Source organism: Bidens hawaiensis, unplaced genomic scaffold (genome assembly GCF_021521415.1).
Source record: "Bidens hawaiensis isolate Kalapana, Puna unplaced genomic scaffold, B.hawaiensis_p1.1 tig00003781_1, whole genome shotgun sequence".
Lineage (NCBI taxonomy): Eukaryota > Viridiplantae > Streptophyta > Magnoliopsida > Asterales > Asteraceae > Bidens > Bidens hawaiensis.
This window is the reverse complement of record NW_027491218.1, coordinates 1,559,793-1,572,682: the sequence shown is the minus strand read 5'-3', so window position 1 is coordinate 1,572,682 and position 12,890 is coordinate 1,559,793. Positions and strand designations below refer to the sequence as shown.

Below are 12,890 nucleotides of genomic sequence, written 5' to 3'. Positions count from 1 at the left end.
AACCCTTGAAAAGCCTAAATGTCAAATATTATCAATCATAAATTGTTGAGTCTAATTAACAGACTATTCTTCAAAATGAAGCTCTAAAAATGTATTTTCATAATCTGTTAACTGCATATGATGGTGATGATGACTGAGATGGGCATCAATTAAGCATTGTTAATAAATCAAATTAAGCAAACTTAACCAAACAACCGAACATACCACGGAAAAATTTGGTGTTATTAAGCACATAGATCATAGATGATTAACATCACAACCATTAAAATTAAAATATGAACCATGTAACTTACTTACCAGGTAGAATTAAAAGAAACTTCTATGAAGATGAGATGATGATTTGTGCTGCTCCAACAAAAGGTAAAAGAAAGAAGAATAAATAATAAGTTGTTTGAATCAATCGGATCTAAGCTAAAATGAAAAGAATAGAAAGAAAGCATACCTTCAAGAAGATGCCGGCTTGGTGAGTGGAGCGGACGGCGGCCGGCGGTGTGGAGGTAGCCGGCTTGGTGAGTGGAGCGGACGGCGGCAGTGGAGAGGAGGAGGAGTGGTTAGGGTTAGGAGGAGGAGGATGATCGGTCTGGGAGAAGAGGTTAAAGAAGTAATAATACCAACACTTCTGGGAGAAGAGGGCGCGCAGACGTTTTTTAATGAAACGTCTTCGAAAAAACAAACACACTGCAGAGCCCAACGTCTGCGCGCCCTCTTCTCAGTGCAGACAAAAGAGGTGGAGAAGTGCTTCTGAGGAAAAACAAAAAGCACCTAAGCTTTTGCAACATCTGCTGACCTGGACAGTTCTGGCAGTTGACCGTCTGATGATTTGGCGGGTGGGCCCTGCGGTTGATCACCTGTTGACTTGGCAGGTGGGTTTGGAAGTTGATCATCTGTTGACTTGGCAGGTTCAGCCGGTACACATGGCCGCCAAATGGTTTCATTGCCAACATCCATTAATGCAATCCCTTTCAAAGTCAAATCACTCCTAATTTGATCACCTAATTTGAAATCTTTGTTCTTTCTTGCTAATGCTCGGTCTTCGATACGCTGCTGTATATTCGATACTCTTTTTAGTGCTTTCTCTTTCAGTTGATTCAAAACCTGTAAAATATGTAAATGCCTTATATATCATAGTTACAATAATTGATATGTGTGCTTGTACAGTTCTCGTAGTTCTTTACTTCTTAAAATTGATCATCTATTAAACGTATTTCTATATACATACATATACACACACATCGTACTCAGTATATCCCACCAATAGCAATGCTATGGTAGGGTCTGAGCAATACATATACACACACGCGCACACATATTCATATATATAAGTGTGTGCGTGTGTGTATTGTACTATAATAACACAATGTATATGAACAATTACGCACAAAATTAGGCAACGTATCAAGCAACATATGTAAGTAACCATGCAACATTTTATACATAGTAACGCAGCATATGTTGAATAACCACACACCGCTTTATACATAATCACACAACGTTATATGCAACACACGCACACACACACACACACACACACATATATATATATGTGTATATATTATAGAGGGCATATTATGCTGCTAACCTCGGAATAAGTTGAACTGGAAAGCAATCCTAACACATCCAAAACGTCTCTCACTTCTTTCTCTAACTCAATAAGAGACTCCGCGTTTGACAACTTCTGTGGCTTTTGAAGCTTCTTCTGCAAATCAGTCAAAATAAAATAATATGGGTTAATCTGGGTTATCTTACCCTTTGTAAGATAAAACTAAAAAAAACATACCATAAAAACAAAACAGGCCAAACGGGTCAAAACATAAAAATATCTGTTTAAAGCCTAAAACCGCTCTAAACCGGTTTGTTCAAGAAATTAAAATTACTATTCTGACCTTGAGCATGGTCAAGATTTTATTCATCAGTCTCAAAGCATCTTGCAGAGCAGCATTCAGAATAGTAGGTGTATGTAAATCATCAGCCAACTTTTCTTCAAAGTGACTTTTAAGACTTTTCACACACTTTTTAGCATCATCAGTAACCGGAAACTTCTTCGCACTAGTTTTTATCTCTTCTTGAAATTGTGAAATAGGACTGGAACAATCCTCCAAAGTCTACCAAGCAAAAACATGTCATATCATGTTGTCTACACACATCTTCTAAACAGTTAAATGAACAAATTGCACAAATGGTTTGACGATATTGCAAGTTTAATATGCTAACTTCAAAAATTGCAAACTTAGTCCAAACATTCGTAAAAAAGTTGCACGTTTAGTTCCCAACGTTAATCCCAGTTAGTTTTTACCAAAAGAAAAAGAAATGTCATGTGCCTTTGCATAATTGTGTCTTTCAAATTTGGAATCCTAAGAAAATACTCCTAGACTTCATCACCTTCCATCAGCGCAAAATCGAAGGCCCAGTTCGTAATCAAAGATGATGAAGTCGATGTTAGGAGTTATGGAGTTTGAAAGAGTAATTTATTATGACTCCAAATATAATATAACAAAATTTCCCTCACAATACTAGGAGACATGAAATCACTAATCTAATAAAACTAACTTTAATTAATGATGGAGACAAAACGTGTTACCCTCTCACAAATGTTTGAAACATTGGACTAAATTCGCAATTTTTAAAATCAGGAAACCAAACTTGCAATATGCTCAAACCACATAGACCATTTGTGCAATTTTCTCTAACTAAAAATATCAATTAAATGCTACCTGATAAATGTAATAAACAGCTTCTGAAGAAATCTCAATTTGAGCAATCGAGTAATTAACTGGTGATCGATAATGTGTGCCCATTAAAAAGTGCCTTAACGCAAGTGGATGATACAGTTTTGTGACCTCGCGGATGGTAAAAAAGTTTCCAACTGATTTTGACATCTTTTCATCATTTGCGGTTACAAAACCGTTGTGCATCCAGTAATTAATATTGCTGTTCGGGCAGGCGGCACCGCTTTGTGCGATTTCGTTTTCATGATGTGGAAATATTAAATCCATCCCACCGCCATGAATATCAAATTTTTCGGTTAAGTAAGTTACACTCATTGCACTGCACTCAATGTGCCAGCCTGGCCTTCCTGGGCCCCACGGGCTGTCCCAACTTATCTCCCCTGGTTTTGCAGCCTGAAATGAAAAGTATTCAACGGGTCACTATCATAAATGAATGAAAACTTAAACGAGTCAAACGGCATGCAAACGAACCGAACATTCAATCGATCAGTAATTGTTTATTTAATGAAAAATCTTTTGTTCATTTAGTTACACGAATGTACATGCACACATGTCTCGTTCGTTCATCTATGCCGGTGAACGTTTTCTTACATTCGCTTACGTTCGTTCATTTAATTCGTTTATGTCTATCTAAGTTTGTTAGTTTACGCTTGTTTAAGTTCTTTACTTTACATTCGTCATTATTCATTTAAATTTGTAAGCTCACTATAATTCAGCCTAGATTTATTAACTTTTTAAACCCAACACATTTTTTATGCTTGCTTGTTTATATTGTTAGCAAACAAACAACACGTTCCATTTCTTAAAGAATGAACATAAACTCAAAAACCACATTTGTTCAATTTCATGTCCCATTGTTTGTTCGATTAAAGTTAAACATACGAGTTCGATTCGTTACAAACCTACAAACAGTAGATTATTATTGTAAACAGTTTTATCAAATACTCATAAAATATCTGTTTTGTAACCTTTATGATTCAATAAAGTTTAAAAAAAAACACACCTTCCACAAAGCAAAATCAGCAGGATTTTTCTTTCTTGAATCAATAGCAATCCGTTCACCAGCTCGATTGTCTTCAAGCTTTCTTCCTGATAGCCGCCCATAATTGGGAAAATTATCAACGGAAAAATAAACATCACCATCAACAGGGTAAGCACAATTGTTGTCAATAATCTACACAGAACAAACAAAAAATAAGGTAAAAATGTAGTATAATCTGTAAAGAATAAGATGGTTGTAATGAAAGTAATGTTTATTACTTGAAGGTGTGAATAATACAAAGACAACTACATCTATTTATACATAAACAAACCCTAGCTTTCAACCCATAAAAGGCCCATGGGCTTTAACCAACTACATGGGCTAAAACCCTAATTATAACTAAATACAACTAACACTCCTCCTCAAGTTGGAGCATAGATGTTAATCATGCCCAACTTGTTACAAATAAAATCTATCTGAGCTTTCCGGAGCGGTTTAGTTAGAATGTCTGCTAGCTGAAAATTTGTCTTCACATGAACTGGTTGAATAGATGGAGGATCAGTTTGTGTGCCTACTACTCGATCTCTGATAAGGTGGCAGTCGACCTCAATATGTTTTGTCCTCTCATGAAATACTTGATTCTTGGCTATGTGAATGGCTGATTGACTATCACAGTATAACCGCATCAAGTCATTAGAAACAACCTCGAGTTCTATGAGAAGACGACGTACCCATGTCATCTCTGATGTTACATCTGCCATGGCTCTATGCTCCGATTCGGCACTCGACCGGGAAACCGTGTGTTGCTTCTTACTCTTCCATGATACAAGATTTCCTCCAACAAACACACAATATCCGGTGGTAGATCGTCGAGAAATCGGACAACCTGCCCAATCTGCATCTGAGAACCCTGATATCCGACCATCCCCTTCTTCCGTGAAGGCACCCACACGACAATGACCCTGATCAGAGTATAATATGCCCAAACCAGGTGAGGTCTTAAGATATCTTAAGACACGAATGGCAGCATCCCAGTGACCGGTGTATGGCGTAGCCATAAATTGGCTCAGAACACTAACAGTAAAGGAGATATCCGGTCGTGTGACGGTTAAATAATTAAGCTTACCAACCAACCGTCTGTATCGCTCAGGATCTTTCATTGGATCTCCTTCTTTTGGGAGGAGTTTCTTTGTAGGAAGCATTGGGGTATCAACAGGTTTACAACCCAGTAAGCCACATTCAGTCAACATATAAAGGACATACTTTCGTTGGGAGAGAAGTATTCCTTGTGGAGAGCGAGAAACTTCTATGCCAAGGAAATACCTCAATCGACCTAAGTCGCTGACCTGAAACTGAGACTGAAGAAACTGTTTGAGTTCGGTGATCCCGACCTCGTCATCACCTGTGATTATAATGTCATCCACATAAACAACTACCATAATCCTCTTTCCTTTCTGGTGTCTAAAGAAGACAGAGTGATCGTAGGCACTCCGGGTCATCCTAAACTGTCCCATAACACTAGAGAATCGACCAAACCGTGCCCCTGGGAGACTGTTTAAGACCATATAGAGAACGACGTAGTCTGCAAACTTTTGAGGCCTCCTCCTCAACAACGAACCCTGGTGGCTGCTCCATATATACCTCCTCCTCAAGAACACCATTAAGAAAGGCGTTCTTGACATCAAGCTGGTGGAGCGGCCAATGATTAATGGCAGCAAGAGCAATACAAATACGGACAGATGGCATTTTAGCAACTGGCGAGAAGGTTTCATCATAATCAATGCCATATGCCTGAGAATACCCTTTTGCGACCAACCGAGCCTTCAAGCGGTATAAGGAGCCGTCCGGGTGTAGTTTAACCGTAAACACCCAACGACAACCAACAATACGCTTCCCTTTAGGAAGTGTTTCAAGATCCCATGTATGATTGGACTTTAGAGCCCCAATTTCGTCTTCCATAGCCTTTCGCCATCCTGGGTGAGCGACAGCGCTCGTCACATTTTTGGGAATCGGGTAGGAATCAAGAGTAGTGGTGTACGCATGAGATTCAGGAGATAGGTGGGTGTAGGCAACATAGTCCTGAATTGGGTAACGAGTGCATTTCCGGGGTTCTTTGCGAAAAGAAATAGGTATATCGGGTAGTGGTGCACCAGGAGGATCATAAACGGGTGTATCAGGGGTAGGGGTAGCTTCTGGTAAAGGTGTCGGATCGGGTAAGGATGTATCAGTGAGAGGTGTAGATTTTTCGGATGCAGACGGAGGATCTGAGGGTATTTCGGGGTTGTGGCCTGAATGTGAATCAAGTGTCTCTGAAATTTGACCCTTACCTCGCCTAGCATATGTGAAAAGCAGTGGCGGAGGTTCTGTCGGTGGGTCAGAATCAACAGAAATTGGATCGGTAGAGGGAATTGACACAGGAATGGTGGGGAGGAAGGGAGATGTGGGTATATCGAGGTCGGGAAACGGGTCAGAAACAAGAGTGGAACACTCGGGAAAGTAAGGAGACTCGTGAAAAGTGACATCGGCACTAGTAAAGTATCGGTGAAGTGATGGGCTATAGCATCGATACCCTTTTTGAACCCGTGAGTAACCAAAAAAGACACAACGAATGGCTCGGGGATCAAGTTTGATGGTTTTCGGACGATGGTCATGAACATAGGCGACACAACCAAATACTTTAGGTGCGAGAGGAAATGGATCATCGTTGGGAAATAGTACAGAAAACGGTGTTTTACCATGAAGAATGGTTGAGGGCATGCGGTTAATTAGATATGTGGCAGTGAGAACGACATCTCCCCAAAAACGATGAGGAACACGTGATTGGATCATGATTGTGCGAGCAACATCCAATATGTGACGATTTTTGCGTTCGGACACACCATTTTGTTGAGATGTATAAGCACACGATGATTCATGAATAATGCCGTTGGTTTTTAAGTATGAAGAAAAGTCGGTGGAAAAATATTCTTTAGCATTATTAGATCGTAAAGTTTTAATGGTGGTGTTAAATTGGTTTTGAACATAAGCATTAAATTCTCGAAATATGAAAAATACCTCACTACGAGATTTCAACAAATAAACCCAAGTAGTGCGAGAATAGTCATCAATAAAGGTAATAAAATATTCAAAACCCAACGTAGATTTGATAGGGCAAGGACCCCATACATCAGAATACAACAGTTCAAAACAAGAACTGACTTGATTGGGCACCCTAGGGGGATAGGGACGCCTGGTATGTTTACCAAGTTGACACGACTCACAATGAAAATTAAAAGACGAAAGTGGTAAATCTGGTCGCATTTGCCTCAGAACCGCTGTAGAGGGATGACCTAACCGACAGTGAGCCTCCCTGATAGCGGAATCACATAAGTTTGCTATAGGATGCGAAAACGGGGATATACGATAGAGACCTCCTGATTCAAAACCAGTACCAATTACCCGGTTTGTTCCTAGTTCATGAAAAACACAGTGAGTTGGGTAAAAGGTCACAAAACAGTTGTTTTGTTTGGTAATCTGACTCACTGAACAAAGACTGGTAGGAAATTTAGGAACAAATAGGATAGAAGACAGTTTTAGGTTTTCCGAGTTACTGATGGATCCTATGCCGAGAACTGGACATGAAGATCCATCGGCAAGACGTACTGGTGCATGGGAAACATTTTGAAGACTAGAGAAAATACCCCGATTCCCAGACATGTGATGTGTGGCTCCAGAATCAATCACCCATGATGAGTCAAGACTAGAAGATTTACCTGGATGTGCCGAGTTAGTTTGAGGATGAGGCAGTTGCGAGGCAAGAAACCGTTGAATAAGATCATGCTCCTCCTTGGTAAATGTATACGTGTATTTATTGTCGCCCATAGTAATACACCGAACTGAAAATGGTAATCTTCAGATTGTGTACAGTAACTCTGAGATAAGAATGTGTTTAACCAGAAAACGAGTGCAGGTAGTGGCTGGAAACAGATTTTGGCAGCGGCAGACAACAGCAAACCGAAAGTCGTCGGTTCGAAAAACTAACACCAGCTTACCGGTAAACTTACCAGTAACCACATTAGGTTCGTTGCGGGCCTGGCCCGACCCAATGACGAAAGCTCTACCTTTACCACTGCTTCCGCCACCGCTGCTGCCTCCATTGTTCTCATTCTGCTTTAGTTTGGGGCAATCCTTCTTGAAATGACCCTCTTGACCACACTCGAAACACCCTTTAGTCGCCGTAGGTTGTTTAGGAGCACCCCTTGCCGCTAGGTCTCCCCTACATTCCTTGGCCTGATGACCCATTTTTCCGCATCTCAGACACTTGATACGGTCGCATGGCCCAGCATGGTGATAGTTGCATTTGTTGCATTTCGGGTGTTTCCCAGCATAGCCGCTCGAACCCTGTCCGCCACCGTTGTTGTTATTGTTGGAGCCCTAATTGTTGAAGTTCCGAACGAGTTCGGGCTTACGGTAGTGTTGTTGCTGTGGGGGGTTTGATGATGAGGACCTGGCGTTGTCAAATTTCCTCTTTCCATTACTCAGGTTGTTGTTGCTGTTGTCAGTGCTCGGGTTGTCACGGGTTTTAGAGGTTGAACCTCTAGGTGGTAACGCACCTTGTGTCACTGCCTGATCCGTCAGTTTGTGAGCTAACCGGATCGCTTGTTGAATTGTAGCCGGTTTGGAAGACGTCACCATACCCTGAATTTGTGGTACCAACCCATCGATATACATCTCGATTCTCTTACTCGGCGGGTCTACCATCCGTGGACACATTACTGCTAGCTCGTGGGAACGGGTGGTGTAGGCTTCAATCTCGGAACCCACCATTTTCAACGACCAAAACTCAGATTCCAACTTCGCGATTTCCTCTCTAGGACAATACTCTTCCCGCATCATATTCTTGAACTCTTCCCAGTTCATAGCGTTCGCCAATTCCAATCCAAGAATTTGCACATTGGAGTTCCACCAAGTGAGAGCAGAATCTTCCAGTGTTCCAGCAGCAAATTTGACCCTACTGGCAGGTGGACAGTTACACATCTCGAAAGCTGACTCAGCCTTCTCAGCCCAACACAGGAAACCTATGGCTTCCTCAGTGCCCTTAAACGAAGTGGGTTTGCAATCCAGGTAGTTCTTGAAAGTACACGTTCCAGCTGGACCTCCGGCTTGATTCTGAACATGTGCGGCTAGAGCTGCTGCCGCATGGTCATTCAATAGGGTTTGGAGTTCTGCTGCGGTTAGGTTAATGTTACCGCGACCATGACCAGCGTTTCTTCCAGACATCTAGGTGTTATCATCCTGAGATGTCGTCGCCTGAGAACACGTCCGAGTGTGCATCCTCCTCAGTATCTTCCTCAGGTTCTTCTGCATCCGGGGCAATCTGCGCCCCTAGTGTGTCGCAGCGGGCTAGAGCTGTCGCTGCAAGGGCTCTTGCACTAAAAATTTGGTCACGCAAATCTATCATCTCTGCTTGCATTTTGTTCATTATCTCCATTTGCTGAACATGAGCATCCTGAACTTCCTTCATGGCTTCGGTCAGGAAGGAAATTCTCTCTCTCGGACATCGATTCCATTCTCTTTCAACTCTCTCACGTTTGATCTAGTCGAGTGCATAATGTCAACCTCACGCTCTAAACAAGAAACGAGGGCTGCGAAAGTGCGCTCCATCGGGAGTGTCAGGGGTGGTAGCGTTTTGAAGGATGTAGGACAACCTGGGAGAGGTAGCGGTGGAACTTGCACACAGTAAACGATCCGCTCGACTAGATTCGGGGTACCAACTCCAGTGACCATTGTCCTCGTACACGTCTCCAGATGGGCGATACCTCTTCGGTGCGGGGGCTGCTAGTGCCGGGACTACTCGGGGTGGTGACGAGTTGGGAAGATGCGGTTCCTTTCTAGGGGCGTGAGACATCGGGTCGGATGATGATGACGATGGCGTCGACATCCTTATAGGATAAGTTGTGTATGGGTTACGCGCGTATGAATGAATGAGGTTAAGAGATAAAGAAAATGAGTAACTAAATATATATCATATCTATATACTTATATGCAGTGCGTAAGATCATAACTAATGGGTCGTTGCGGTTATAGTCTAGTATGCATGCAATTCTAGTTCGCTATAACCAATGGCTCTGATACCAATCTGTCACACCCTCAAAATCCACTAACGGAGTTTTACCGTCAGAGGGTGTGAACTAACAGGATCGGAATCATTAGTTATAATCAAACATCATAAGTAAAGTTTTCAAACCACGAAAACATTTAAGTGTAAATAAGTGCGGAAGCGTAAAATCATAAACCAAGTGTTGCGTCACGCAGGACGACTTAAAACCCAATTGGTAACAGTTTAAAAACAAGTTTGCAAAAACGATAGAGTTCAAGGTAATGCATGATCCTATACCGCGCGCCCGCCTCGGCTACCTGAGAATAACATACTAAAAGTGTCAACACGGGGTTGGTGAGTTCACAAGTTTATATAAATAAAGCGTTTGCGTTTGCGTTTACGTTTTGCGTTTTGCGTTTGCGTTACCAGATAATGTTAAATCAATTATATATCTATAGGTAGCTAGCTTATAAACAAGTATTACTAAGTGTTCGACACCGAAGCTGACTGTTTATCAATTTCCTTGCCACCATGTCTATCCAGACCATGGAAAATGTGTTAGCCAAGATTACACCCGCTCGACCTCCAGTCGAGTTTAGCGTTGGGTGGGGTTTGCCCAGTAGTACTACTCAACAGTGACTCGCTATTATCCAATACTAAATGGTTCGATGTTATGAAGGACTTTAGTTGTTTCGTTTGCCACTTAGCCTTTACAAGTGATATATAACTAAATAACAAAATCTAAAGCGTTTTGGAGTATGTATTCTTCCCCAAGTAAAAGCGTTTAAAAGAGTAAAAGGGGAACGTGAAACTCACTGTTTGCGAAGAATTCAAAAACAAGTCAACTGAGAGATGCGCGTCACAGCAAATCCTCACTAGCGCTCTAAAACAAGAATGAGATTTTCTAAGTGTTGAAACTATTATTGAGTCTCTAGACTCGGCACATAATACCTATGCATGAGATACGTTTCGTGTTTCGTTTGTGAATTATGTGTGACTCGACAAACACATTGGTGACACGTTACATATGTATACAACTACTTAAGTATCAAGTACTAACATTGTACATTACTAGCAATCATTCCCCACAAGGGCAATTTAGTCAAAAAAACATAGCAATTATCTAACAACAAGCACGTTTCATGTATTTTCACATAGTTCAGCAGCTAGTTTTATCCAGACAGATTTCTACTTGAAAGATTACTCTATTAAACAGATCATAATATATCAATTAATTCACCAAAACTCGTCACAAAAGCACACATGAGTTAGGTTTTCAGAACTATTTTTATTGTATTTTTATTCCACATAGATTTCTCACAAAGACCAAAACATTACAGTAAACTCACAGAAGTCAAAATCGTGCGCAAAAGAATGTTATTTGTTATTCCCGATAAATGAAAAATCCAATTAATGCAAGACCAATTGGGTTAGGTTCCTAACTCAATGTATTTTCTTCCAGAAGTGGAACCAACCCATTTGGTCTTGTAGTTTATGAGATATCTTAGTCGCAAAACAGCCTAACAGCAGGTCTCCCAAATCAGCCTTGCACAACAGTTTTGTAAAATAATAAAAACAGAATTTTATATGTCCAAAAATTACAAACTCGGACTTTTCAGAAACTAGACTCGACCTAGTATACTGTAAAATCAACAATCGTATCAAAACGTAACATTAACATCGAGTTACAGCCGTCCAAACACGAATTCAATAATCTGTCCAGCATCAGTTTTCATCAAAACTCAATAAACAATTAACCTATGAACTAACAATCATGCATGTAACCCTAAATCATCAACAAACAACATATTTAACACTTAGGGTTTATGATTACAGGTTTAATCATACAATTAAATGATAGAATGGATTAGATATGGTGTTTATATTACCTAATTAGCTTCTTAACTCTTCGATCAAGCTTGAAACCGACTTGTATACGTGTGTGTGTGTGTGCCTTGTGGCTCGGTTGACGAGAGAGGAGAGGGGAGGGGGGCTGCCGCCAGGTGAGAGGGGAGGGAGAGAGGGGATTAGGGTTTAGGTTATTAATATGTTGTTTATATATATAATTATGTTACACTTAACCCCCTTAAGCTTCTAATTAATCAATTTCTAGCATAACATAGACTTTTGCATCTTGAGTTAATGTTTTACATATGAATATCAAATAACACATAAACCTAACACATAATTCTCAAATACTTATTGTTTGGATGTTTGTCGTTTATTCACCAATGGTTTGCGTCAACTCGTTTGCGTTTCGGTGCAATCCCGAAAGACTACATGTGTAGTGATTGTCAAGCGTCATTTAAAACCCTAGTTTAAATGTAATGAAATGTGCGTTATAGATCAAGTGATCTTAAGTTTGAATTGACGGAGTTTGAATTAACGGAGTTAACCTGAAATTGACGAGTGTCACAATATTATACCTATTTAGTTATGCATTATTATCATTAACATTAGTTATTTAAGTATTCAAATTATCTAATTATATCTTGAATTATATCTAAACTAATTATTTATAAACTCGATTATATGTTTATTGCTTTTAGTTTAAAGGTGATTTTATAAAAATAATAAAGTTAATGCTTCTTATGATTAAGTGATAAACAATATTAATGTTTTTACAATAATGATAACATTAGAGATCAATCGTTCGATCCATAACAACCCTAATCACAATCATAACTCAAATCACATCGAAATCCGAAATTTATTACACTTGTTATCTCATTATTAAGTAATTCATAATATTATATTATTTAATTAGGAGTTCTTAACGATACATCCCGAAGGATTTATCTTTCTCACATCATTCACACTTGTATTTCATTCATCCGATTAGGTGAGTAATCACTTATCTATTTTACTTGTTTTCAAATGTTTTGGGGACACTTGCGTACCATTTATCATATTATTTATCTTATTATTTCTCAAACGCAAACTGTGATCTTTGTGCTGTGTGTCAATTGAATGATTGCATGTTACTTGCTATTTGCTTACTTGAATCGCATTCGGAGAGGTCCAACATAATCTCATTATAGTATGATCATACGACCGTCGTAGTGGCCGGAGCCCGATCGCATTGGCAATGGTTTCACCGACA

General features: G+C 40.1%; 1 protein-coding gene across 1 annotated transcript; it reads right to left on the bottom strand.

Annotated features, from left to right (window-relative positions):
- Positions 1-762: 762 nt before the first annotated feature.
- LOC143624439 (cysteine--tRNA ligase 2, cytoplasmic-like) lies at positions 763-7,569 on the bottom strand. Its single transcript, XM_077095096.1, has 8 exons — positions 7,389-7,569; positions 5,859-6,278; positions 5,055-5,110; positions 3,730-3,900; positions 2,712-3,119; positions 1,884-2,102; positions 1,580-1,696; positions 763-1,095 (listed from the first exon to the last, which is right to left on the bottom strand). The coding sequence occupies exons 1-8, from the start codon at positions 7,567-7,569 to the stop codon at positions 763-765; spliced, it is 1,905 nt and encodes a 634-aa protein (XP_076951211.1).
- Positions 7,570-12,890: the final 5,321 nt, after the last annotated feature.